The sequence below is a fragment of the Lutra lutra genome, chromosome 7, assembly GCF_902655055.1.
Source record: "Lutra lutra chromosome 7, mLutLut1.2, whole genome shotgun sequence".
NCBI classification, from domain to species: domain Eukaryota; kingdom Metazoa; phylum Chordata; class Mammalia; order Carnivora; family Mustelidae; genus Lutra; species Lutra lutra.
The window spans coordinates 85,956,936-85,984,411 of NC_062284.1; the positions used below are offsets into that span (position 1 = coordinate 85,956,936).

At 45.3% G+C, this 27,476-nt stretch overlaps 1 protein-coding gene across 1 annotated transcript; it reads right to left on the reverse strand.

The window, feature by feature from the left end:
* Nucleotides 1-3,769: 3,769 nt before the first annotated feature.
* NKX2-8 (NK2 homeobox 8) lies at nt 3,770-5,353 on the reverse strand. The gene is made up of 2 exons (XM_047739166.1): nt 5,197-5,353; nt 3,770-4,523 (listed from the first exon to the last, which is right to left on the reverse strand). Exons 1-2 carry the CDS (start codon nt 5,351-5,353, stop codon nt 3,964-3,966), a joined length of 717 nt encoding a protein of 238 aa, XP_047595122.1. The 3' UTR covers nt 3,770-3,963.
* Between the last annotated feature and the right edge of the window lie 22,123 nt (nt 5,354-27,476).

The window sequence follows — 27,476 nt, forward strand, 5'->3', positions numbered from 1 at the left end:
AGACCCAGGAAGGAGAAAGATGACCGGGGAAAGGGCCAGCAAAGCCAAAGTCAGAAAGCTCCACAGGGGTCTGGGCCTGGGGGTTGGGAAAGCTTAGAGGAGCTTATCGGAGTCAGCCTGGACTCTGCCAAAAGCCCAGTGGACAATTGGTGTCAAGGCAGCCGCAGCAGATGTTTTTCTGGAAGAAGAATGGTGGAATGATAGTCACGGGAAAATACTGTGGCCTGCAACAAGAGCTGTGTTTCACTGACAGCTGGACAAGAAGGCACACAGAGGGGCAACACAGAGGCTGTGTGAGCGAGCTAGAAGTTCAGCAGATGAGGGGAGAAGGGAAAGGGAAGGAAAGAGAGGAGGGAAGAAGGGGAAAACGGAGAACATATCTCTCAGACAAGCATTTGTAAGGTAACCAGGACTACCAACTGGGAGAAATAAAACATAAAGAATGGGAAATTGTTCCCACCATGTGGTGAAACATGTGGGATCCGGAGCTGTAATGCCTGTGTTCATTGTCGGCTCTGTCAGCTCCTAGCTGTGTGACCCTGGACAGGTTACTCATAACTCCTTGGCCTTTAGTTTCCTCATCCGTAAAGTGGGACTAGCAGTACCATCTCATGGGGTCGTTGTGAAAACTGAACAAGTTTAATGAGTAAAAGAACTTAGAATATTGCCTGGTATCCAGGAAACATAAGTAAGTTTTAGAAACTGCTGTGATATCATGTGATCAGTTTCTGAGAGTGGCCCTGAAGTATCTGTAAGACTAGTTTATGGGGGCACCTGGGTGGATCAGTCGGTTAAGTGTCTGCCTTCAGCTCAGGTCATGATCTCAGGTGGCGGGGGGGGGGGGTGCACATTGCTGGGATGGAGCCCCACATGGGCTCTCTGCTCAGTGGGGAGTCTGCTTCTCCCTTTCCCTCTCTCTTTGGGCTCTCTCTCCCTCTCTTGCTCTCTCTCAAATAAATAAAATCTTTAAATAAAAAAAGGACTATTTTATTATGGCTGCGTAGTATATACATTGTCACATCAAAATGACAATTGTCCTCCTTAAGGGCAGTTTGCAGGATGCCTAAATGTGGGTTAAACAAAGGATAATGATGACATTTTATGAGGTTTACAACTGCTATCAACAAGTCACTTACTCCCACTCATTGAGCCTCTCCTTCTATCTGTAAAATGGGCATATTACATATACAATATGTATATGTTTACATATACAAATACAATATGTTTCTGTGAGATGAACTGTGAAAGTGTCTAGAACAATACCTGGAACACAGTAAGTTTCAAAACTGAGTGTGAATCCCCTTTGTGATATGGGTGATGGGCAGCAGGTTTAAAATACTCTCATCTAGGGAGCAAGATCCTGTTCTTCCAGCTGCCTGTAGAGAAGCCTTGGGTTTAACTTCTCTTGTCAGCACCTAGAAGAACTGCTCTTTTAGGTCACACAGAAAACTGACATTTATCTTTCACAGCTTATCTCAGGAAAGAACAGAAGAAAAATGACAGCCTGAGTCTCTAAAATGGGTCAGTGGTGATGGGAATATATTTTTAACTCTTCCCTGCGGTTTTTCCTCTCTAAAAGGCCAGGCCTAAAGAAAAGGAGCAAGAGGAAGCAAGTAACAGTTTCTATACGATGGCTCCTAATGCTAATGTCATAGGAGAGCTCTGCCCCCCTCCTGCCCCGGACACCAGCTGGCTTGCTGGTGGGCGGTCCTGCTATGGCTTTGACCACCTCACCGGGAAGCAGGACTTTCTGATCAGAGTTGGACCTCTAGATGAATTTAGCTGAGAACATGATTTCCCAAAGAACCTCCTGGGAAAAGGGTCTCTTCATGATTCAGACCCCTCAGTATGGACCTACCTCATATTCAATAGGCTCTCTCCACTTTGCACACCCCAAGACCTACTTCCTCTGTAAGTCCAGGAAAAGAAGAGGCAAGAAACAACAGCTGATGAGTTTGCACTTTCTCCCAAATGTGCGGGTCTTTGCCACCGCCAATAGCAGAAAGCAAAGTTACAGATCTTTACCTCCAATCTTGGAGAAAACACTCCTTCTGGAGGAAGAGCACGGAAGAGCCAAGCACCCAGCCAGCTAACCACAGGGGCAAGTCCCAACCAGGGCCTTCTTCAGAAATCTTTTCCCCCTTCTCTTTCTCATCTGCTCTGCCAGGGCTAACTGGGAAGCCCCCATAGTGGTTTTCAATATATGTCTTAAAATGTCCAGGCTTCCTCCCCAGCAATCATTTATTAGAAAGAGGTTTTATGATACAAATTTGATAATCTCCCATGCACACTGGCACTGTTCTAATTGAAGTTGTAAGCCCATAAAATTCAAGCCCTTTGTCTTCCTGAAGGCCACAAGGTTTCAAAAGATTTAAAAAGATACTATTGTCCTCTCTAACACCCACGACATTGTCACCAGGGACTGATTAAACAGAGTCCTGAATTGAAACAGTGCGGATTTTGTCTAGGTCCTTTTCAGGCCTGACAATACCCTTTTCAGTTTCCAAGACAAAAGGAGGTTTAAGGATCGAGATTCTTCGGAGATAACCGCATCCATATGGAAGGCAAGGTGGCCAGCAGCTGAGACCAAAACACCCCACTCCCTTCCCCCTCTGTCTTCTATCTCCCCACCCCACAAAATTTCAGGTGATAACCCTGCCTCAGCTACCCTGCCTCCTGGGGGGGAGGGGAGAAAAAGGGGGTCTGGAACTGGCCCAGTGTCTCTGCCTCACAGACCTCGCTGAGCCCTTGCTCCCTTCTCTGGATCGGATGCCTGAACCTCCTCTCCTCAAGCACATCTCCTGGCAGTGGGCACCAGGGAGGCAGGCCCTAACTTCTCCGAGGGGTAAACACTTGCCTAGGGACCTCTGTGGCTCCGCATACGGAGCCCAAGGCAAGTTCCAAATTCCAAGGGTGGAACCCTAGATTCCGGAGCTTAGAGTGCATCGGGACCTAGGGTGAAATGAGACCCACCAGCAGATCCCACACAGATGTCGACCCATTCGGGTCTCCAAAGCCATCTTCCCTCATCTGGCAGCCCTGAGGTGGGTCATTTCCCCACCACTCTTTGATTTCTTCATCAAGCTACCCGCCTCCCCATCCCACTTCAGCCAGGTGTAGAGCTAAGAGGGGGGAAATCACAGATGCCAAGCGAGGCATTTGCAGGCTTAATTGGGATTTACGAATTCTCTGGGTGCTCGGGTGCTCCTTGGGTCCAGAAAAGGACAGCTTGCCACCAGGCCTGAGCTGTTCCAAAGCAGTAAGCTCTACCCCTAGCTCACCGGGCACGTCTCCAGAGAGTCCTTGTGGGGAAGCTTATTATGTCCTACCCTGGCCAACTGGGTTGACTTTTGGTGTCTGAAACACCAGCAGATTCGGGAGTCCAGAGGGGCCTCCAACTCATCTCCCTGCCACCTTCCCGCTGTCGGGGATCTCAGGGTTCCCTTGGCTTCTTTCCCGCACATGCCTCCCTCCACCCCTTCCCCCAATATCTTCCTAAAGCTGCATCGGGCCTGGGACCTGCCCTTCCACCCAACCCGGGATGGGGAGAGTGGACTAGAGCCCTGGACTCGGGTCCGGAAAGCACAGCGCCGGCAGGTGCTCAGGGGACCCAACCCTCCACATTTTATTCTCGCACCACAAAGAGGAAAAATATTCTATTTCTTTAAAAATACGTTACTTCCCATACAAATAGCTATTTTAAAATATACAAATAAGGTTTAAGCAATAAAATCTAGCTCTGGGGCTGGCGGTCGAGGGAAAAGGAAAGGAGGGAATGCTGGCTGAAATTCCCTGCTCAGCGGCTGGGAAGGGCGGGGTAGGGACCCCTCCGCGGAAGGAGGTGGGGCCCGCAGAGAGGTGGGGCCGGGGAAACTGTCCGGGTCTCAGCTTCCAGCTGTGCTTCGGCCACAGAGCCACTCCAAAGTCCGTGGTAGCCCCAGGTGCCCGCGCCCCGCAATGGCCTCACCAGTTCCAGGAGACCAGGGCTGGGGGCACTAAGTGCTGATAGGCCGGGAAGAGGCCGAGAGCCGAGCAAGGCCCGAAGGCGGCGTAGCCTGGCAAAGGGCAGGCGGCTGGGGACGCGCCGCTCTTGTCCTGGGCGGAGGCCGTGCTCAGATCGCCGGTGCCGCAAAGCTGCCCGTCGCGCACCAGCACAGGGACCACCACGCGGCGCAGCAGGCCCGGTGCGGCGCGCAGCTCGGTGGCGGCTGCCAGGTCCGGCGACTCCGCCGCCCCCGGCGCTCCAGGGGCGCGCGCGCGCTTCAGCTTGTAGCGATGGTTCTGGAACCAGATTTTGACCTGTGTGGGCGTGAGGCGAAGCAGGCGCGCCAGCTGCTCGCGCTCGGGCGCGGACAGGTAGCGCTGCTGCCGAAAGCGTCGCTCCAACTCCAGCGTTTGCGCCTTGGAGAACAGCACCCGACGCTTCTTCCTCTTTTCAGCGTCTGAGCCGGGAGACACCGGCCCAGTAGACGGCCGCTGCGACGAGTCGGGCGGGCTGGTCTCCGGGCTGCTCTCGTCCGAGACTGGGGGCGGCAAGGGAGACACGGCCTGATGAGACGCCGGCCCCTCCGCGCGCCGGCTGCTTCTCTCTCGCGCGCGCTTGGAGCCACCGGCCGGAGGGCGCCGCCACTCGCCCGCGGCTTTAGGGCTGCGACCATTTCCTTCCCTGGGCCCACATCCGGACACCCACCTCTCCAAATTCAGGGACCTCATTTATACCATAACCGGAGACCGCGCCTCCTAAGAAACTCACCAGGACCCTCTTAAAACAAGTCCACACTGGTCGCTTGCTAGCAGACGAATTTACCGCAAACTGGGTCACCAACGCAGGCCACCTCCAGGTCTATTGCAATAGTTTGCCGAGGTTTGCAAAGGCTTGGAGAGCTAGGTTCGCCACTGCTGCCCATCCCTGACCGAGGCCTGGGAACGTAGCCGTGTTTTCAGACATTTAAAGGCCATTTCTTTAATATTTAAGTATTGTGACCTCTAGAAACAGAAACCCAGATCCCGGGCGTCAGTGCCAGGCGCAAGGATCTGCTCTCAGGATGTGCTGAGTAGGTCACGAATGGCACAGGGGTTTTTGGAAGTCAGAGCCTCTGGGGCAAAGACTGTTTTCGACTTCCCAGTCCCGCATCGGTCGGGCCCGTGGTTCTGCTCCCCTCTCCCCGCTCCCGCAGTGGTCCTCGCCTTACTCACAGGGGTAGTGGCTGCGCTCGGATTCCAAACAGGTGGCGCAGGGGCCGAGCCCGGGAGCTCGTAGCTCCGGCTCCCGCCTCCTCAGGTGCTGTGCGTCCTGCTCGGGTAAATCCAGGAGGCTGCGCACGGTGAAGCTGAGGCGTCCAGAGGTGGCCATGGCCAAGGAGGGGATGGAGGCGGGGGCGGGGCAGGCTGGGAACTGAGGGGCGGCCGGGGACGCCGCTGCTACGGGTGGGAGCCAGAGGCGCACGCCATGCGCTGGCTGCCGGGATATTAGCGCGCTTACAGCGGAATCTCTGTTTATATAAACAGCTCTTCCCACCCGGGATGCTTTGAAAGCCGAGGTCCGGGTATGCAGGGTGTTAAGTACCTGAATGAGTGCTGGACCAAAGACTGAGCGAGCCCGGAAGGTGCAACCTCCGCCCCCGCCCCCGCCCGGTCCCGTCCCCCGCCCCTCGGTGCCCTGTTACCTCCCAGAGGCGGCAGGAAGCAGCTCTACGGCATTAGCGATTCTGTCTGATTAGCCCAAAGTGGGGACAGATAATGGGGATTGTTACCAATGAATAACATCTTGGGTGGCGAGCGGTGGTCACCACCCGCCTGCCTCAGCCCCAGCTTCCTCCTCCTCCTGGGCTGACACGGGGCCTGGCCCGGCAGGAGCGCCGGCTAGGGTGGGGGCGGCATGGGTGGGTTTATGAGCACCCAGGAATTTATTCCCTGTTTGCTTTATTTCTCGAGCTTGTTTGCTAGAGTGTTCGTTTCCCGCAATTATCCGTAAAGTGATTTACAAGGCGGCGTTAAACTCTGGCGCGCTCTTTCTCTTTTTGGTTTGGGCCCCTCTAAGGATTCAGAGGCGAGAAATTGCAGGCGGGCACAGAGGAGTGGCCTGGTCCCGCCGGCATCTGGGCCGAGGGTTATTGAAAGCCTCTATCCCAAACGCCCCCCTTCCCCCACTCCAAGGGGTGCTGGGGAAGGGCTGGCAGTAGTACAGGAGCCCCAGCTCTGCGCCCCTTTCCCCAGACTGGCAAAACGGAGGCAGAATCCGGCCAAGCTGTTCACGTCCTTCTTTCCACCCTCCTTAGCCAAGCCCCGCCCGGCTACTGCGGGTCGTGGGCTCAGCCCCAGAGGCGGCGCTCCTCAGACCCCAGTCCAGGCCGGTTCTAGGGCCCACGGGCGGCGGCGTCTCACCCGGAGCCCGTGAAGGCCTTGCGGCCTCCCTGGCGTCGCCAGACCCTCTGGCGCCACTTGTGAGCTTCAGCTATGTGTCCTCAACGTCAGGCCCAGTACCCGGGGATACGACCTCTGCCCCAGGGCAGGCCTCTGGCCTGGGCTTCCCGCTCCAGGCAGCCGCTGGGACTGGTCCGGTACCTGACCGATTTGGAGAATTAGGACTGGGCCCGCCGGGCAGAAAAGACAGCCTGCCCGGGGTTTCTTTGCGATCTCGGATCCGGTTCCCACAGCCCCAGCCGGAGAGAATGATCAAGGTAGAAGGCGCAGAGAGCCAGCCGGCGCGGATACATTTTGTTGGCCCCTGGCTCCCCTCGTGGTCCCGCTTCGGTCTAGGACTCACTGGGGGCACTTTTAGAGGCCTCTCTTCTGACGCCGTGGTTTGGGTATTTGCTTGCTAAATTCTAGTGAGGGACGCGGCTCTTGGGTGGCCCAACCCGAAATCCTAGCTCCACCTGAGCTTAATTGGGACCTGGCTCCTGTGCAGGGGCTCGGGCTCGCTGGCCCGGTGCACCCTCCCCATCAGCCTCCCTGTCAAGCGTGCCCAAGGCGCCCCGGGCTGCGCAGCGCGCTGGGTGGTCGGGCGGAGGCAACCCCAATACAGGCCAACTGCTAGGCCGCGGACAAAGGGGAAATGGAGCTCGACGCCCCGGACCTGTTGGAAGCATTTGTTCCAGTCAAGATTTTGCATTTGTTCAGTCCGAAATAATGCGTGATTGACGCCTGCTCACAAAGCTCTTTAGCACGCCGGGATAAATCCGAGCTTGTCCCGTGTTGTCATGGTTTTCAATGGGGTTCAATGGGATTGGGAGCACGATCGACTCTGCTGGCCGTCTCTCTGCCGCCCCGGCAATAGATTTATTAGTTATGTCTTTTTAAATAAGATAAAATTGAAATGACCTGGCTGTCCTCTCTGAGATGGGCGGCAGAGGTAGCCAGGAGTAGACAGGGTGCAGCAGGAACCCAGATTCGGTGCCCACTGCGCCCCAGCACCTAAACTCCAGAGTCCCAGAGATGGGGCAGGTCATGGACTAGCCCAGGGCTTCTTGGTTCTCTATCTCCAGATAGAGCCGGATGCCTGGCAACCTCTTGCTAGCCCATTTTCTCAGACAGGTGGAAGGAGGGCATGGCAAAGACCATCCTAGGGAAGCATTAGGATAGACTCTCACTCGGGGTCTGAGCTTCATGGCTGTGTCAGGGAGAAGGAGCACTGGCCTGGGAGTCAGTTGGTACCCCAGCCCAACTCTTAACTAGCTCTAATGGCCTCATCACTCTGAACATCCCCACCCCCCCCACCATATGAAACAGAAGACAATAGATATATAGTAACTTCTAAGGACCCTGACAGTTTTATGATTGCATACCCCTGGAATTTTTCTAAAACTATCTTTGGTCCCCATTCACCCACACAAGTCCCCCTCCCCCCACCTTTCTGGTACTCATCCCCAGGACTCTTGACTCCACGTTCTCCAGAATGTTCTAGGAGAGGACATGCCATCTTCTGAGTTTCCAAAGGACCCGCCTTTGGAGTGAGGTTGATAACAGTTTTGGAAAGAGAACCAGAGAACCAAGTCAGGAGATGTAGAAGAAGAGTCTTTCCTGGAGTGACTGACCTCTCTTAGCCTTTTAATCTATTTAACATCCTAAGCCCACACTGACATGTAGAAATAAGTAAATGGCACTCTTCAATTCTTAAGAGCTCTTCAGCATCAAATATTTGCTTTTACTCTTAGTATTTGGCTCCCAAAGAAGAGATATCCACCCCCACCCCCCACACACACACATCTAGCAGTGGTGCTCTGAGAAGGAGCTAGCTCTGGGATTAGCTCCAAATATTACTTCTAGCCTTACATTTCTTGGCCTGGCAACAGCGTTCCTGGGTCCCAGTCTGTGTTTTAAATATCCCAGGAAAACTGTACCTCCTGGTTCTAGAAAGCATTGCAACTTCCCTGTGTCATTGTTTCCTCAATGCCTCTGCAGGCTAGTCCAATCTTCCTCTCAACTGGGCTCTGGGACTTTATCTAAATTACCTCTAAGAGCCAGAGCCTGGGGACTCCAGGAGTTTGTTCCATGCAAACTGTGCCTTCTGAAGTAATGGAGGAAAGGAGGTAAACAGCCAGGATTATTAGTGAAAGATGCTTTCTTTATTGCCTCGTCATATCAGATAGACTCAAAGACGTGGAAGGAGAAAATTATTTTGAAATGGGGTCAATTGGAAAAACTAGGCAAAATAAGTTTTACACATATTGGAAATCTTTATATAAATTGCCTCCAATTCATAAGTGATTCTTAGTATCACAAGTAAACCATCTAACTGAATATCCTTTCTAGATTTTAAAATATTGTTTGGTGTTCTGGACATTTGAACTAATTTTGCAACTCAACATGGCTTAGGAATAGTATTATTTAATTAGGCAAGTATTTGTTTCCCTGTAATTAGATGTAGTGCATCTCAATCCTAATAAGAGTTTTTAATCGTTAGACATCTGCGCTATAGTGAATGTATTTAAGCAGTGTGCATTAATCGCCTTTTCAAAAGTATTATCCAAGATGATCACCACTGCTGCGTGCTTAAGAATTTAAGACTAGAAAATTCTGAAATAAAACTAAAGTATCTTGAATTTTAAAAGAAATGATTGCATCTATATCTTGCATTCCGTTTTTAAATCCTTCCATTTTGGTTAAGTGTTTCACAAAATCCTGCAAATCTATACAGTATTGAAGAGAGGCAACATTGCAAATTCCCCTTGATAGATGGAGGGCCCTCAACTGCCAGGACATTTTTCTTTGCCTCATAGCAACTGCTCTCCCCTTTTTATCAGTATTCTGGTTAAAATAGCAAAAGGAAAAATAAAAATGGGCTTTTGATACCTCCAAGAAGTGAATGATCTTGATCAGACTTAGGATAGAAAGAAAAAGCAGCATTTAAAATCAGACCTCTTTGCCTTTCCTTCTGCAACCAAGTTGCCATGAATAAGTAAACATTTCCTTTTTAATGGCTAATAATCAATTGCTTGGCGGTGGTCCAGGCCTCGCTGCAACTCATTCTTGGCTGTACTGATGATATATACATACAGGACAAGGAAGGGCAATTACTTTTAGACTGAGGACTTAGGGCATCTTTGGAATGGGCTTCAGATTTTATTGCCCAATGTCAAACGACAAGATTTGAAAGATCCCATCTTAAGTTCCTTGAAATACTGACTTTCCAGGGACTTTTTGTTGTCATTGTTGATCTCCATGAGAAAAGTTTTTCCCTCCGACTATGCTTATCTAGTTGTTTAGATATATGATGAAAAAATATATATAGGGAGTAATAGAGTTCAATGAATTGTAAAGTAAAGGGATTTAATGAAATATCTATAGTCTCCATTTCCTAAAGAGCCAACAAATAACTTAATAAAATTTTAAACTAGTTTGTTAAGTATTTCTGGTCTTTCCCATACTTTACGATGCTTTCATATAATGCTAGCATGGAATGTAAGCTGTCAGAATAGAAATAATAACACACACACCTTGGAGAGGGTGATGAATCTTAATTTGTTCAGAGCTGAACTTCTTCATTTTTGTCTAATCCTTTTTGAAAGATGATACTTTATACTCCTGTGCTTGACTGATACAGATATAGTTTATATTAAGACAGTATCCTAGTTGATGTTTACACAATAAAGTTCCAGGCCCTACATCACATGTAATGTCACATACAGACACTGGCAGAGTAGACTGACCCCAGGAACACTTTTTGTGATTTTGCCCTAGTACCTCCCACAGGCCTGCCTTCAATGCATGCTCTTACCACCACCACTTCATTTCAAATTAGGTACTTTTTCTTACTCAAGCATTATAACAAGGTCTCTTTTTTATGTACCTTTACTTTGAGGTAACTTTGGGATTTTAAAAGGGTTGCATTATTAAAATGAGATATTATTTCTGCCTTATTTGGTAGCAGTTTCAGCACTAAACCAACCATTAGGCTAGAGGAGTATTTGTTCATCTCTGTTGAAGACAGGGACCATCGTCTGTCAGAGGTCTAAAGAATCAGATATTCCATTTTCTTACAGTGATGATGACAGCAGTAGTAATAAAATATCACTTTACATTTTATACATTTGAGAATGTTACAATGTACACAGGCATTTGTTACTGCATCCTGAGTCAGGATGGATGACCCAGGAGAAGCAAAGCTTAAGGAGAGGCTTGAGGCATATAGACTGTGAGAGCCCTAGAATTGAAGAAATTGTGTGGAGGGGAGGGGGATGAAGAGGATGTAAAGAGGAGAAAGAAAGTCCATTGTAATAGAAGGTATTAGAAAAGAATGATTAAGAGGTGAAAGAAAAAGTGAGTGTGGGCTGGCTTAGAGCAATGGGTTCAATTTGATCTCATCGACTCAGACGAAAAAAAAAAATGCACGGACGAGAAATTTCCAGTCGACACTGGCTTCTATGTGCTTTCCTCAAGTATTTATATTTCTAAAAATTAATTACAATAGCTTCCAGTTATGAGATAAGAAAGTCCTGGGGATGTAATGCACAGCGTGGTGACTATTATTAACAACCCTGTATGATGTACTTAACAGTTGCTAAGAGGGAAGACCTTAAAAGTTCTCATCACAAGAAAACAAAAATCTGTACCTAAGTGTGGTGATGGATAATTACTAAACTTAAGCTGTAATCATTTTGCAGCATATACAATTATCTAATCATTATGTTGTACCCCTTAAACTAATACAATGTTATATGTCAATCATATCTCAATAAGAAAATTTTAAAAATACATAAACTTCACCCTCTAAAGCATTCAAGTTTTTTCTAGATTCTATTGAGTTTGCTTTTAAAGATGTCTTTGGGAAAAAATCTTTTTGCCAAGAGAAGGCAAAAATGTATAACAAGAGCATGAAATGACAAGCTACGGGAATTTCCTCACAGACACACACACAAAAGTAAAAGAGCTCTATGTTTACTGCAGTCTCTGGAAATCCCTTGCCAGCAAAGGTGGCTGTCTTTGTGTTCTTGATTAAATGGGTATTTGCACTGAAGTCACATACCACACAAAGGAAACAAAACAAAATAAAAATGTCCTTCGTGTTCTGTTTTTCAATCGTTTGTGTGAAGGAGGTTCTTGGCCTTTATCACTGTCAGTGAAAAGTTCTTCATTGGAAGGAGACATTCCACTCACCCTGTTTCTTGTGCACAGGGAACTTACCATGGAAACTAGCTCTGGAGCCATCAGACAAATGTATAAATGACAAAGCTCAACACTGGGCATTTTGGGTTTAACTTTAACTCAATAACAGGGTATGAAGAAGGGTGTTTAGGATTTCTTGAGAAATTTATTGTTGTAATTGCCTTGCTCTGAATCCTAAAACCCCCAAATTGGACTTATTCAAGTTGGGAAACAACTAAGAAATGACTTTAAATAAATTCTGATGCTAGCATATATATGCTATGTATTTAACACCACAATGTTCGATGAAGCTGTACTTTTTTAGATGGCTTTTTAAATAATAGCTTGAGTATCTTCAAGATGAGAGGTTCATCTTTAATACATGTGTGTATTTTTTAACTGGTTAGGAACTTCAATTAAGTGACAGAAAAAAAAACTCTCCTACTGAATGTTTCTTTTTTTAACAAGATCTATCCTAAACTGTTTTTTTTCTTAGCCTTAAAATAGTTTGCTTTGTAATATGAGCCTGAAGAAATTTAAGACAGTGCTTCACAAAACCTGTATTGTCTTTTTCTTTATTTCACCTGCTTGTCAAGTTCTCATTTAATTTACAAACAACCCCAGGTAATTCCCCTCCATTTCCACCAACTCTGTTTGCAGCCTTCTTCTGTCCATGGTCCACATGAACGAACTGTAAAGACTGCATCTGACACGGCATATGTCTATTGCTCATTTTCATTACCAGCTCCTCAAATCAAGACAATTTATAAAAAATTAGATTGATATATTTCTGGATGGTTATGGCCTCAGGATACACAGTTGAAACTTAGTTCTTAGGCACTGGAGGTCTGTGTATATTTGGATGGTAGGGAGCATGAAAAAAGAAATGGATGGCTACACATAGGATTTTAGTTGCTTCTTTGTTTTTGACTACTAACGAAGAAAAAGAAAAAAAAAAAAACCCAACAACAATCCTTCCTCCTTAAGCAAAAGGATTGGGCTGTAAAACAAATTTCGAAGGGGGAGATCTGAGAAATAATATGTGTGCCTAAAGTTAGACATTTTATTTCTTACATATTATTGAAATGATTATCAAAGGATGAACTTTGTGTAAGCTCAAGATGTCAGAATGCCAGGGGTTAGACCATATAATTAGCAGGTCATCTGTAGTAAATTTAGCCTTCTGGTTTCTTCTGTGCTAAAAATAAAAACCACCCAGTTTTCATGAATTATCACCTTAATGATTTCTTTTATGGAACAATTAGGAAAAGTATATGAGTATCTCCCTCCATGATGCACACTTGTTTATCCGTTGTTGAGATTTTCTATTATTCAAATCCTGGTGGGATACTGATTCTCCATAGCTGATAGGTCAGAGGAGCTTCCCACAGGGTAGGCAGAATAGGGGAGAACACCTGTTAATGCCTCTAAGTGAATCCAAGGTGTCCACACTTCATGGAGGTGAAATGGTCTGGGTGAAGGGCGGGAGGAAGGTAAGAGAAAGTGGGAGAGTGAGTGCCCATTTTGCCTTGGTGATCACCCATCTCCATCCAGCTATGGCTTACCAGCTGGAAGTTGATAAAAGGAAGGCAGGGAGTTGATTTGATCAGCCCTGGAGCAACACACGGAGAAGTATAGAGGAGAACGGGTGCTTTTGTTCAGATACCAATTAAGACCTGAAGGCCTACAGCATTTTAAAAGTCCTTGTTGGGAACTAAGGCTAATTTCTAGGAATCCTGTTGTGATTTGCTTTTTAGCAGCATCTCAGTGACTAGCAGAGTGTGATTTCATCTGCTCTAAGTTGTATTTGTTTCCAAACAGCTTAACAATACTAATTGGACAGCATAGAAACCCATTGCAAGTTGTGTTTTTTAAAAAAGATAACTCACCCTAGCAATGAACATAGATTGAAAACCAGTTAAAAGCCAGCGAGAACAAATGTGTCTTAAATGGAGGATGAAACAAAGGGAAGGTGGGGGCACATCCCCTAATGTCAATAGGCAGAAAGCTGCACGTGCATAATGGCCATGGGAGCGACCACCCAAGGTGATCTGAGTCAATTCTGGAGACAGACAGAGACCTGGAGCCAGAGAAGGGGCGGGGACAGGCCAGCCACCCAGGGTCTTGCTCAGGAGGGATCCAAGGTGGTGAGGAATTGTCATATTGCTGTTCCACGCCAAACTTTTATCAGCTGCCAATTTTCTGCCTCCAAACGTACCCCAGAAGGCAGGAGGTCTGCGCTCTGGCTTCTGTGGCCAGTAGTCACACTCCTGGTAGATTTAGAAGGCTGTCAAAGATAATGACCTAATACTAACTAGTGTCAACTGAATTACACAAATATAACCCTCCCTCCACCCTCTACCACAAGGCTGCCCACCCACCCAGCCTTATAATCAGTAGCATGCAAGTCCCTCTGGGGGCACCATTTTTGAGAAAATTGCAATCCACAAATATATGAGTAACTCGTGAACGCCAAGCACTCTGCAGGCACGGAGGCTGACTGACTCAAGCATAAGGCAGAGTCCGGAAGGAACACCTGGTTTTTCTTTCCAACATGCACCACATTTGGGGATCAGACCGACAGCAACAGATCCGGATTCAAAGTCTGACTCTCTGAATAACCTAGGTAACCTGGATCCACTTTTGTCATTTCTTGGAGTCACAGTTTCCTCACCTATAAGACAGAAATAGTCATTCTTATAGAAATCGTCATTCATACCTGAGGATTCCTGAGATACGTCATGTAAAGTGCTTGGCATGGTACTTGCCTACGGTTAGTAGGCGTCCATCACGGCAATTGTGGCTATGCTAATAAGGTAGGATGGGGCTGGAGAGTTTTATATTCACACAGCAGCTGGAAGCTGTGCTATCCTAAGTTTCAGATTGGCGGTCACAGAGCAGAGTTGAATTTCATCCAATTATTCACAGAAGAAGAAACTGAGGCACAGAGAGTTTGGGTGACCTACTTAGCATCTCCCAGTTTGGCTTCAAGACCCGATTTTCCTGATCTAGGCATCTTTCTACTTCACTGTGCTCTGTGCTACTAGTCCCTGTAGTAGCTTTTCTTCTGACAGAGTTAGGAAAAAGTTGCCTGTCGAAGAGATTTCCTTAAACGCAGCAGCATTACCCAGACCCTCCTGCTTCAGAGCTCTGGCCTCAGCCCACTTGCTGCTATGGCTAAATCTCTGCTCGCAAGGCAAAGGCTCTCACTGCACTTAACGGAAGGATAGAGGCTCAGCCTCCCAAGCCCTAATGTTTTCATTTCTTGGTGCCTCTACAGCTGTCTCAAGGTGTTCTCCATGCTAGTGTCTGAGCTTCAGGATTCATTCTTCCCCGTGTGTGAATCCCTGAAGTAGCATTTGAATCCTCTCAATTCAGCCAGAGCATCTTGTAAAACTTCTCTCTCTCTAGCACATATAAGACACCAGGTAAGAACAGAGTCAGATGAATTAGAAACAAATGCATTTGCCTAGAGGGAAGCAGAACAAGGCAAATATTGACTGCTTTAAGAAAGCGAAGGGAAATGCATTAAGATTTTTTTTTTTTTTTTTTAAGGCCAGTGTCAGGGGGAGGATTCTTTGCCTACTGGGAAAAATGGAGAACAGGGAATGGTCAGGGAATGGCAAATCTGTGTTACTCAACACCCAGCTCTTGGATTTCCAGGGGAAGGCGTGGGGGCGGGGCACTTGTGTGGGGAAGAGGGTTGTGTGTTCGATTCCACAGGCCCTGGGGTCCTCATCCAGGCTGCCTTACGGCAGCCCCCCGGTCCTTACTCTATAGGGAGAAGTGAGCTAGCTCCCAGAGTCCTCGAAACTCAGGCCGCTTTGTCCGAGATCGTGCATCCTACCCCTTCTTTTGTTTTCTAAGTTCCCTTAGCTCTGGGAGACTGGACCATCTGCTTTTCCTTTTAATTACTTTCTGAACATTTCAGACGTGCTCATGACAGGTGCCTTTCCAGGACAGGCGCTGGTGCTCTATATTTTCTTCTGTGTTTTCAAAAGAAATACTTGTTGATATTTTTTGATTGATACAAGAGTACATTGTTAATTACAAGACAATTGGACTTTTAAGATATAAAAACATTCCATTAGAAGGAACCTGTTTCCTTCATCACCGGTGTACCTAATTAGATAAGAATATGAATTAGAGTTAATTCCCCACCCAGCTAAAGTGATATAAAATCATTTCCTGCTTGAAGCAGTGGGCAATGCCACAGGCAAGGGGTACGCTGAGTGAGGTCACCCCTTAATTGACAAGATGAGAAGGACTCAGCCATCTTACCAAATCCTTCCATCTTGGAACAAGTAAAAAGGGATTTTGCTGTTTTTTGTGAAAAGTTCTTTTCCCTTGGTCTGCATAAGGCACAATAGATGCTAACAGCTGATTCAGAACAGTTACAGTCTAGTGTATAAATATGTAAACATGGGTAAGTATGTATTTAGACAATTTAAAAGTGTGTCTCATTTACCCAATTATAAACAGCTGTCTGAGAGCAATTACAATTTATCATGTAAATGCTTATTTGCATAATTCAAAATATGAATATTATTTGCTTGATAAAGACTGTAAATAAAAGGCAACCTGAACTTTCCTAGGCTGAGAGTTTTATGCTAAGTTTTTAATCTAACAGGGAAAAACAGCATTTTGTTCAAAATGGGACTTAATTTTGTTAATTTTAGCAGGTTCAGGTAATTGCTAATTTAATAAGAAAAGAGGAAAAGTTTTAAAGTAAACAGGGCTGGCTTAGAGGTAATGAAAGAAGTCACATTACTCTGCTACTATTACTCCTGAAAATTTGCTCTGTAGGGATGGTGAATTGCCTCACCAGTGTTTTCCCTGCACATGAATGTTTAATGGTGAAAGCTTTCAGGGTACTTAGCATATTATTTCCGGTGCTACAATTTGATATACACATAATTTTTCAGTAATATATCATTATTTTTTAAAGTATAGGATTATTAAATGAGTATGCTTCCAAATGTACTAAGGAATATTTCTCATATTAAAATCTAACTTCTGCTTCTATGAGGACTACTAGTAAAATGTGGGCATCGAAACGTCCAGTCAGGTATATCCTGGTGTGTTTGTTTTCCAGGGCTGCCACGGACAATCACCATAGCCTCAGTGGCTTCCGACAACAGAGACGGATTCTCTCAAAGATCTGGAGATGAAATCTAGACGTGAAATCAACATTCGGCAGGGCCACACTGCCTCTGAGGGCCCTGAGGAAGGGTCCTTCCCCGTCTCTTCCCAGCATCTGGTGGTGTTCCCTGGCTTGCAGTGTAACACTCCAGTCTCTGCCTCTGTAGTCTTCTTCCCTGTGTGTCTGTGCGCCTTCTTTCCTTCTTAGAAGGACACCAGTCATTGGATTTAGGCCCCATCCTACTTCCATATGACTTCCTCTTAAGGACGTTTGCAAAGACTCTATTTCCAAACAGTGTCACATTCACAGGTACCCAAGGTTGAAACCTATCTTTCGGGAGGACACAATTCAGCCTACTACACTCAGTGAGAGCCACTATGCAAAGTAATGTGTCTGAGCACTAAAACAGCCTGGAATATCTGAATTATGTGTCTCCCTAGAGTAACCTGTATTTTACATGGTTTTGACATTATCAGCAGTGTATGATGTTATTTGAAAAATTGAGAATTCACATCTGATATAGAATATATCATATTATTACATAGTATATTCAAGAAACATTTATTCAGTTCTCTTTGTGTGAAAAACGATGTGATGGGAACTCTCTCTTAACCAAACTAGCCAGTTAATGGTGCATCCACTATTTTTGACAAGCAGGAGTTCATGACCTTTCCTGGGTATTAATAATTAATACTTTGGATTCCTTGGTTTCAATTAATTAATTAATTGGCATTAATGAATTAGTATGCTACTAAGTACAGATGAGTCTCCCCAGAGGAGTTAAATCTCTCTCAGCAGCTCTCCACTGGGTTGAGGGGCCAGTGTGTCCTTTATGCAATTCTTCTCTAGAAGAAGCTTCCAGAAAAGAAGCTGCACATGCCAAGCACAGTGCTCACCACTTTATAAAAGGTAGCTCCATCAGACCTCATCAACCTGGGAGTTGTGTTTTATGACACTCCCCTTTTACTACATGGCAGAACCAGGATATGGATCCAAATCTTCCTGCCTCTGAACCTTGCGTCATTGGCACGTATCTTCGGAGGGTACCCCAGTGTGGTTGGCCACATGCTGTCGCTTGCTCAGCTGTGTCTCCTCATCAATGCTGCTGGTTTTGCCTTGTTGCTACTCTTCTCCTGAGTGGCTTCTGGTTCCTAGGAAGATGCCCTCACTGTCCATGCAACTGGGGAAGGAACCTGGAAACCTGAATTGATCAGGAGGGGGAAGTAGAGATCATCTCTTAAAAGACCCGATCTATGGACCCTCTGAGGAAATCAAAGCAGGATAAATCAGTGATTCGCCACTGCAGTGATTTGGAGATGAGAAAACCGGCCCTAGGTTCCTAGCACAGGCACAGGAGTTGGTCATATACTTCCGTGAGCAGGGCGAAAAATATGAATGAGATCACTGGAACTGAGATGAAGTGGCAGGTAAGGAGTCTGTCCCACAACAGGGGGTGTCTAATGGTATTCACCAAGCAGGAAAGAACTATGGAAAACTCATCCCTAAATTTGCGACTGTCATGGTCCCAAAGTACCATGGGTTGTTTGGGTAGGGCTTCACTCCTCTATCTTCTAGCTTGTCATTTCTCTGCTTCTCACTAGGGTTTCCAGAGCAGTGGAATGGTTGTCGTTTCTGCCTCATGTCACTACTTATTTCTCATGTACCTGTCCTGTCAGCCTAATTAGACAGCAAGCTTGTTGAGGAAAGGGTCTTCCTCTCTTGCTATCCTTGTGGGACCAATGGTGCCCATGGTGCTCTAAGTCCTCATCCAATCTCCAGTCATTGACATTCAGAGAGGATCACAAATGGTAAGCATAAAGAAATGGGAAATGCACTCATTGATGAGCTGAGTTTTAATTTTTCCAAGTTAAACATTTTGCTTCTAAAGGAAAAGTCAGAGTGTCTATGTGGCTCAGTAGTTAAGCATCTGCCTTTGGCTCAGTTCATGTTCCCAAGGTCCTGGGATTGAGCCCTGTATCGGGCTCCTTGCTCCGGGAACCTCTCCCACTCCCCCTGCTTGTGTTCCCTCTCTGGATGTGTCTCTCTCTGTCAAAACAATAAATAAAATCTTTAAAAAAATAAAAGAAAAGGCATGTTTTGCACACATCCACATCCTATCACTCCATACAAGATTCCATAGCCTTTATAATTTATGTGGGGCCCAAATGCCACAAAATGCCAAATGGTGGGGTCAGGGCCAGTTCCAGGGTTAAGAGAAATATGCAGAATCAGTAGGGAGTGCTATGTAGTTGAGCTTCCTGCCTTTGTCAGGATCTCTTTTTTGTCAGTGCTATCAAAAAGCCAATCTGACGTGAAAGTCAGACTCTATGATTCCAGAATCATACATTCTAACCCCCACGCTGAAAACAAATTCACATCAGTGCTTTGTTTTCTAATTGAACTTTCCCTTTCCAATCAGAAAAGAAGATGAATTAGCATTTTATGGTGCTTTTTAGTGAGGGACCCGTCAGGTCATAAAAGTGCAACGGGGAGTGGAATTTCCACCCTGGTATAAGCAAGGCACTTCCCTTATTATGCTCCCAAGTTAAACAAGAATCAAGAGATTCAGCTCGGATCACCATCCTGGCTCCGCACAGTTCTAGGGGTGACGAGCTTTACCAGAGCTCAGGTAGTGTAGGTCTTGCACCTGCCAGTCCCGAGGTACAGTAAGAGCCAGCTTGTAGGGACCCGCCTCCTGTGTCATCATTAGCTGTTCTGTGGCTTCATCTGCCCCTTGCCCTAGTATTTCTCGATTACTTATTTCCTCTCTTATATCCTCTCGTGCTCACGGCAAGCCGGTGGGAGAGGTTCGTTTTGCTCTCTTATCTATAAATTAGATTTAGGGTAAGATTCTAAATCAGTTTTTATTGCTAAGTATAGCATTCCAGTTTTAGGAGAATCAATCATTTCCCCATTGAAGGTCGTTAATTCACCATTACTAGTGTACTCATCTAGTCATTGAACCGACAAGCAATTATGGAATGCTTAGCGTGGGACAGTTGTTGGGTTAAGTTCGGGAACAGGACATTTCCATAGCGCCTTACAATTTCCAGATGGTCAGGTCAGTAGTCACTTTGCTTTGTTTATTGTTACAGAAGGTGAGTGCTACCAGCTCCTTTACGGGTGTGAAAGCTGATCCTTGGACCCCAGAGACTTTATGGGGGCGGGACTATTAGCCCTGGTTAAACTATGGAGTCCAGGAGACTACCAGATGGCTTTTTGTGGCTCCGTGCTGGTGGTTTGATAATAAGAGACGACCCAGTCCCTGGCCTTGATAGGATAAACGTTTAATATAGGTGTGACCATAGAGTTTGCACATGTCTTATCCAAACAGGACACTTTAGAGAGGGAAAAGAGGCACTAGGATGTTTATGCCATGACAATGTGCAAACTAAGGGGGGATAGTTACTCCCTTTCTCCCAGCCTGTCTGTCCCAGGAGAAAACAAAGCATCTCTAGAGACATATTTGCTTTCTTAGAAGCTAGGAGTAGCTGAGGAGTATGAAGCTGGGGATGGGCAGAGTAAGGCAGAGAGGCAGGAAGGAGTGGGTAGGGAGCAGCACGGGGTGGGGGGAACTTCATGTACCAATCAGGTAGACAGAAATGAAGCCAGGGGCACCTGGGTGGCTCAGTGGGTTAAGCCTCTGCCTTCAGCTCAGGTCATGATCTCAGGGTCCTGGGATCAAGCCCCACATCGGGCTCTCTGCTCAGCTGGGAGCCTGCTTCCCCCTCTATCTCTGCCTGCTGCTCTACTTGTGGTCTCTCTCTCTCTCTCTGTCAAATAAATAAATAAATCTTTAAAAAAAAAAAAAAAGAAAGAAAGAAAGAAAGAAAGAAAAGAAATGAAGCCAGCCTGGGGGGTGGGCAGGGGCTACAGTGGTCCAGCCGCCCTCCTGCGGCAGTGTTTTAAGCTACAAGAGAAAAGAAGGAAAGGGAACAGAGAGTCTATTCATTGGACAAAATCAGTCCATCTTCTTTCACATTCCCATCTAGGAAAATCAAGCCCCACAGGAGGTGAAAATTCCCAAGATCTTTTTCTTTTGTCTGGGAGCCCTTTTATAGACTCCCTCCCCGCCCCGCCTGCCCCCCCCCCCGGAATTTATTCTCTAACTAAATGGTTTGATATTAATAAAAGAATCACTTGAACTGGGTAGGTATTAGCTATGACAAACCCCAGAGTGTGGGGATGATCCCTTCCTTTGGTTACTGGCGCAAAGCTAAATGGAAGGAGCTGTGTTCTGTAAGACTGTGTTCCTGAGATCGAAACTGAGTTTGTTTGCTCGCAGGTGGGAATCACGTCTCAGGGCTGGAAGGAATCTGAGGAGATTATCGGTTCAGCCTCTTCCCTCTGGACAATTAACTCCAAAACTGCAAATACCCCAAAGGGAATGATGGCTATCAGGGCAAAGCATATCACTCTCACGATGCGGCAGAGGGCCTCTGTACACTGACTCTTCCCCTGCCGAGCCTACGTCTCCCGCCACTTCCTTCGAGGAATTCAGTGCTTCAGCAGTGATGGCGACGACGACGACAATGATGATGACAACTTTGGTATCTGACATCTTTGGAGCTCCTGTGAGGTACCAAGCTGTTTTCTAAGTACTTTGCCCGAGTTGTCTCCGTTATTCCTCACAGCCCTCTGAAGTGGTTTATTTTAGTAGTATTTCTATAGATGAGGAATAGAAACTAGAGAAGTTAAGCAACTGTCCCAAGACCACAAGTCTCCAAAGGGGCTAGAGCCCGAGGCTGCCGTCTACAGCGTGCAAGTACGTCCCCCCTGTGTAGACGGTTGTCATCTCAGGTCTTCTATCTGGCACACTCTTCGCCCTTGAAGATGCAGCTTGAGTGCTGTTTCTCCTTAAAAGCTGCCAGCGTCTCCAGGGGCTGAGCTCTGAAGGCCTGGTCCGGGCACCCTCATACTCTGTGCAGACATCTGTTACAGCCGCTGCAATCCGGCATTCCTGCTGGCTTTTGTGACTATCTCCCAGTCAATACCAAGGACAACTTGTGCCTCTGGTTTCTAGCACAGGATCCACAGTCTGTGGCTTTCAAATACATTCAACACAGTAAAATACGCATAGTCACAAAGCAGATGAAAAAGAGCGGCCACCTTCCTCTCACAGTGTCCCCGTGGGGACAGGGCTAACCCACATGCAGCACTAACAAGCAAAGGACACAATTTCACAGAGGGGCCTGTGAATCTGGTTTGGAACTGGCGTTTGGAAGCACCCATTTTAAACCATGAGCCAGTCAAACCTGAATCAATGACAAAAATGAGATACTATTTTTGAAAAACTACTTGCAAGGTTACTATGAAGCCTATTGGTAGGTGTGTCAGTTGGCATTGCCTACCCAGCAGTTTTTACTAGTAAAATGTATCAAAACTTTAAAAAGATGAACAGCTTTTGCCTCATTTACTCCCAGGACTTTTTTCCAAGAAAAGATCAGAAATATATAGAAATATGTATGCATAAGTATTATTGCAGCATTGCCTTAAGAAATGGAAAGTTGTAAGTGACCTAAGTGCCCAGAGTTAGCTATTTATATCATGTGTACAAAGAATTTGTCATGACACAGTAAAGGCTCATGATATGTTAAGTAACCATACAAATTCTCTAGAATATAAAACTCTATAAATAGCATGATTTCAACAGCATAAAAAGTATATGAAAACTAGAGGGAATTAGAGTAAAACATTAAGAATGATTATGTCTGACTGGTGAATTGGGTCATCATTATTTTTTTCTTTATAGATTCCATTACTTCCCAAGTTTTATACCTTAAGCATGTATGACTTTAATTTTTAGGAAAAAATTTTGAGTTTTTAAAATACTGCGTGGGATGTGACACATTATTATCAACAATGAATAAAGTTGAGTTAATATGCAAATTCTTAATTAAATGAAAAATATAGCATTATCTCTGAAATAACAAAAATGAATGGAGTCAGACAAACAAAGAATAAGAATTATAATAAGTAGAAGCTGGATGGTTTCACAGGGGAAAAAAGCAGTTTGGGGGTCAGAAGTTCTGGTTAATAGTATTCATGTCAGTAACAGTATAACCCAAGAGAGTCACTTAACCTCTTTTTAAGTTTCTTCATTTATAAAAATTAATTGGTTGAAACGATGAGCTTCACCTTTTCTCTAAGGAAGCCTCTGGTCTTTAGCTATTGATTCATCCACTATTTCTCTCCTATGCACAAACCCCTGCATTTATGGGTGATTTGATCGTTCTAATGAGGTGCTGAGTGCAGATTCACAGAAACCTCTTCCAGTCAGCAGAGTGTGGTGACTAATTCCTGAGGTTAGAGTCAATACAGCTGTGAGGACCAAGATGTTGAAAGGGGACAGATAAGATAGGCAGAGAATGGTGGAGAAGACGAGGAGGTGATGCGAGAGGCCGGCTGGGCTGGGAAGGAAGATGCTTGTGTGACAGAATCCGTGATAGCTGCATGGAAGGCTGTGGTCAGGGTTGATTGATCAATGGTTGAGAGGCTGCTTGACAACTCCCCAAAGGAAGAACAGGGGTGGTGAGGGGGATGACCTTTCACCCTTGGGCTCCGGGCGCAAATTCCCTGAAGACCCAGTGTCTTCCTGTCCTGCGGAGTTAGAACTGAATGCCTGAAAACAAAGTTCCACCCAGGAGACAGCCAAAGGGCCAAATGAAAGAAGTGACTTTAACCAGAGATCAAGCATGCAAACATTTGGTCCAAAATGTAAAGGAGTGGTAAAGAGGAAGGAGGAATACTCTGGAGTTCAAAAGTCCTGTGTCTTAATCCTGTGCTGCAGTCTTGCTGCGTGGCCAATAGGCCACTCGCCTTTTCTTTCTCTCACTTTCTCAGTAAGACGGAGACAACAATTCCTGTTCCCAGCATCATGGAAGGTGTTAAGAAATCACAGATGCCACAAATGACGGACGGTGCTGTGTAAGTCCAGAGTCCTAATTTTCTCACTACTTGGACAGGATGAGTCTGGCAAGGGCTACCCCTTCCCCAAGGGGAAGGGAGAGAGAGAGAGATACAAAGGAGGAGAGAGAGATGAGCTTCCTCTCAAGTATGGAACCATCTTTTTAATCACACTCCCAAAGATAGCAGATGTTAAATAATGAAAACTGTAGTGCCTAAATAGAACCCCAAATTACCTAAGTTTTTCTGAGTCAAAGGGCATTGTCATTCTAGGAGAAACACTGAAGCCTTGGAATATCCACGTTACTTTTGTGGAGTGATGCTATTCATTTCCTTCTCAATGATGTTTTAAATCTGCAACTGCCATGAGTCACAGTTGCATTTTATTTTGCCTGTAAAGCTTTCAAGTTTAGTGCTTTCGATGTTGCTGGTAGTGTAGTAGTATTTGATTAACATGTCCTCAAGGATAGAGGCTATCCTCAAGGATAGATGTCTTCTGCTCCTCTTGTATTCTTAGAGGGGCAAGAGAGATAGTCAAATTCATGTGTCACTTAAAACCCATCCTTCCCATGGTGGTCTCCTGGCATCTGCATTTAGCTGTGCCCTGTCAGGCACAGCGAATCTGTCTGTAGCTCCTGCATGACGCAGGCGTGGACCAGGTGAACATGTTGGGGATCAATTTTAGGGATAATAATGGCAGCTCATTTCTATTTATGGGTTTAATTGATCCTAATCCAGCAGCAGGCTCGGAAATCACGATTCTACACCAAGTACCTCCCATGAAGGATGATGGCTTGAAGACCTCTGTCAATCACCTAGCAGAGCAGATGAGTGCCCAAGTATTTCTGATTTTAAGGAGCGCTTTAATCCAATCAATTTCAGAGAGTCTAACTTCCTCTGAGCCACGCATGGATTAATTCTATAAGAGTGCCTTTTCCATTAAAGAAACTGATTGCAAACTTCCCTTCTAATTGTGAAAATGCTCACCTGCTCAAAGTAAACAGTTCTGGAAAGATACCTTCGTTTTGCTTCAGTTATTTGGCTGAGAGGAGTGGAGTTTCAATGGAAGTTTAAGAAGTAAGAATGCAACACCCATCCTTGCTCATAGAGCAATTTGTGCTTAAGGTAAATGCAGAAACTACAAATTGACCTCGACCCCATCACCCACTTTTCAAGGACCTTAATTACTTGGCTATAATATATACATACATATATTCTCTAAGTAAGAGAGCCATGGGAATGGGGAATGGGGAGTGTAAGGAGGTGTTAATTATTTAATAGGAACAATAATCAAAAATTGAAAGCAACCTAAATATCCAGCAGTCAGAGAATTACTAAATAAATTACCAAACCGATTTTAGTATATTTGCATGCTGGAAAATGATGAAATAATTAAAATCACATTTTCTGAAGAATGTATAATGAGACAGGAAAATATTCACACATGTGAAATGAAAAAACAGGGTGTAAAACTGTATGTACAATTTGTTGAGAATCTGTAGTCTTGCAGAAAAGACTGTGTTCTACAGCAGTTCAAAAGAATGAAATGGATTTAAATGCACTAACATGGAAAGATTCCTAAAATGTGACATCACATCATCAAAGCCTGTTTCATCTGTATCATTTGAGTTTCTCTAATAAGAACATATTTGTAGGGATGCCTGGGTGGCTCAGTTAGTTAAACATCTTTCTTTTTTTTTTTTTTTTTTTTTTTTTTTAGTTAAACATCTTTCTTGATCTCAGATCAGGTCTTGATCTCGGAGTCATGAGTTCAAGTCCCAGGTTGAAGAGAATATACTCATATGTCATATAATTTAAAATCATGTTTTAAAATTTTTAAGTAGGGGAAGAAGAGATATAATAATAATAATAATTAATAATAATAGACTATCTCTTAATAGTGTGATTGTAGTTATTTGATGAAACTGAAGCCCTTGTGGGCTAAATCATTTGACAAGATTTGATTGTGGTTTTTCTGTGACTCCAAAGTCTTTCCATTCCATATCACCTTTCCAGTCATGTGTCCTTAGGGGTTCTGGGGACAGGTCAGAGTTAGGGGAAAAAGAGGAACAAGCAGGCACTGGGAAATGGGTGGTTGTCTTTCTTCATGAGGGAAATGGGTGGTTGTCCTTCTTCATGAGCTTTAAGGCTCTGAGTTCAGCGATGGAAATCAGACACTGGGCCAGTAAACCAGACTCTGGGAGGGAGATGGAAATGGCACCAGCAGCTGATTAAAAAAAAAAAAAAAAAAATGCAGCTTCTTTCCAGCTGTGGTTGACCTCATAGTCTTTTTAGGAGCTTAACAGAGAGATTCTGGGACCCAACCCCAGGGACTGTGCCCCCGTAGGTCTCAAGTGTGGCTCAGGAATCCTGCATTTTCACAAATATGCCACATAGTTTTTAGACCATTTCTTGAGAAACCCTGCCCTAGAGATACTATGGCAGAGAGATACAGAAAACAAAAGCATGAAGTGTCATCCTTTCCCTTCCCAACTTACCAGAGCATCCTCTGAATCCTTTTTTTTTCTTTCAGGTGGTCCTTTATCCCCATTTAAAGCTGATTTCACTGAATCAGAATATTGGTGGGGTGGGGGTGGCACAAGGGTAAAGTTAGGGGTAGGGAGAATTGTACACCGTGATGGGCTGGGGAGAGTTGGGGGAGGCAGGGGTGGCTCACTGAAGAAGAGAGGCAGCAGCTGCATAAATGCTATGAAGTTCAAAAATCAATAAAAATGCTCTTCTCTCTAGACATGACCCTGCCAAACATATGACATAAAAGTGTATGACCTGTCAAATCACAGTTGTTGTCAGAGGATTATAGTAAAAATAATTATAGCGTCTAAGAAGTGAGCACCCAGGTTCTAATTATTAGCTTAGCTAAGAGAAAGGACTATTCGTCCACTGGGGTCAAGAAGAACCGCAATAAACTGGTTTCCTCCTGAAAGATTTGTCCAGATTGCAGCCGCTCCCAGAAAGCAAACCAAAGGTCCTATGTTGCCACCTAGAGTCCAAAGCCTGGAAGTACTGGCTGAGGAAATTTAAATCGATCTGACTCTGGAAAATTCTCTCTGTCCCAGTTTAATTACAGCACTTAAAAACCACCAGCTTCGGCCTTAAGAATGTCAATCATTCCTTTCCCCCCCCATAGAACATGAGTTAAGTGTGTGAACTCAATCCTTTGTAATGCCCAAATAATTTCAGGATAGAAAGAATTTCTAGAACCTCGATTAAATGTGAGAGAGACTCTGTGTGTGAGTGTAAGGGAGTTAGGTGAGGTTTTATAATCACTATCTAACCAGATGGTCTTAGTAAGATCACTAATCCCTTAGGGCCATTCCTTTTACTTAAATGAGAGGACTGAACTGACTTGACAACACTACAAGACTTCTAAGCCCTGAAACTCTGCATTTCTTAATCACTAGATTCTATTTTAACCCAGACCTCAGTTAAAAAAAAAAAAAATTGGCACCATTATATAAAAAAGATGGTACCCCGCATTCCTTAAAAGAACCTCCTTCAACAAGGAAACCATGTCTTTGCTGCCCTCTAGAGCTCTGCCTGAAATCTGCATGAATTTAATATAAAGATCTTCCAACTGAGAAATTGGCTTACTTGATTTTTTTTTTTTTAATTTATTCATGATAGACGGGGAGAGAGAGAGAGGCAGAGGGAGAAGCAGGCTCCTCACTGAGCCGGGAGTCCAATGTGGGACTCCATCTCAGGACCCTGGGATCATATCCCCGCCCCCGAAGGCAGAGGCTTAACCATCCGAGGAACCCAGGTACCCTCCTTGATTGAGTCTCAGGCACATTTTTTTCTGCAATATATTACTACTTCTTTC

Bases quoted from the DNA above. Each gene is read 5' to 3' on its own strand.
- NKX2-8 (XM_047739166.1), bottom strand. From the start codon at position 5,353: ATGGCCACCTCTGGACGCCTCAGCTTCACCGTGCGCAGCCTCCTGGAT. The intron at 4,524-5,196 runs GTGAGTAAGGCG...TGCCGCCCCCAG, and splicing joins CGAGCGCAGCCACTACCCCT to TCTCGGACGAGAGCAGCCCG.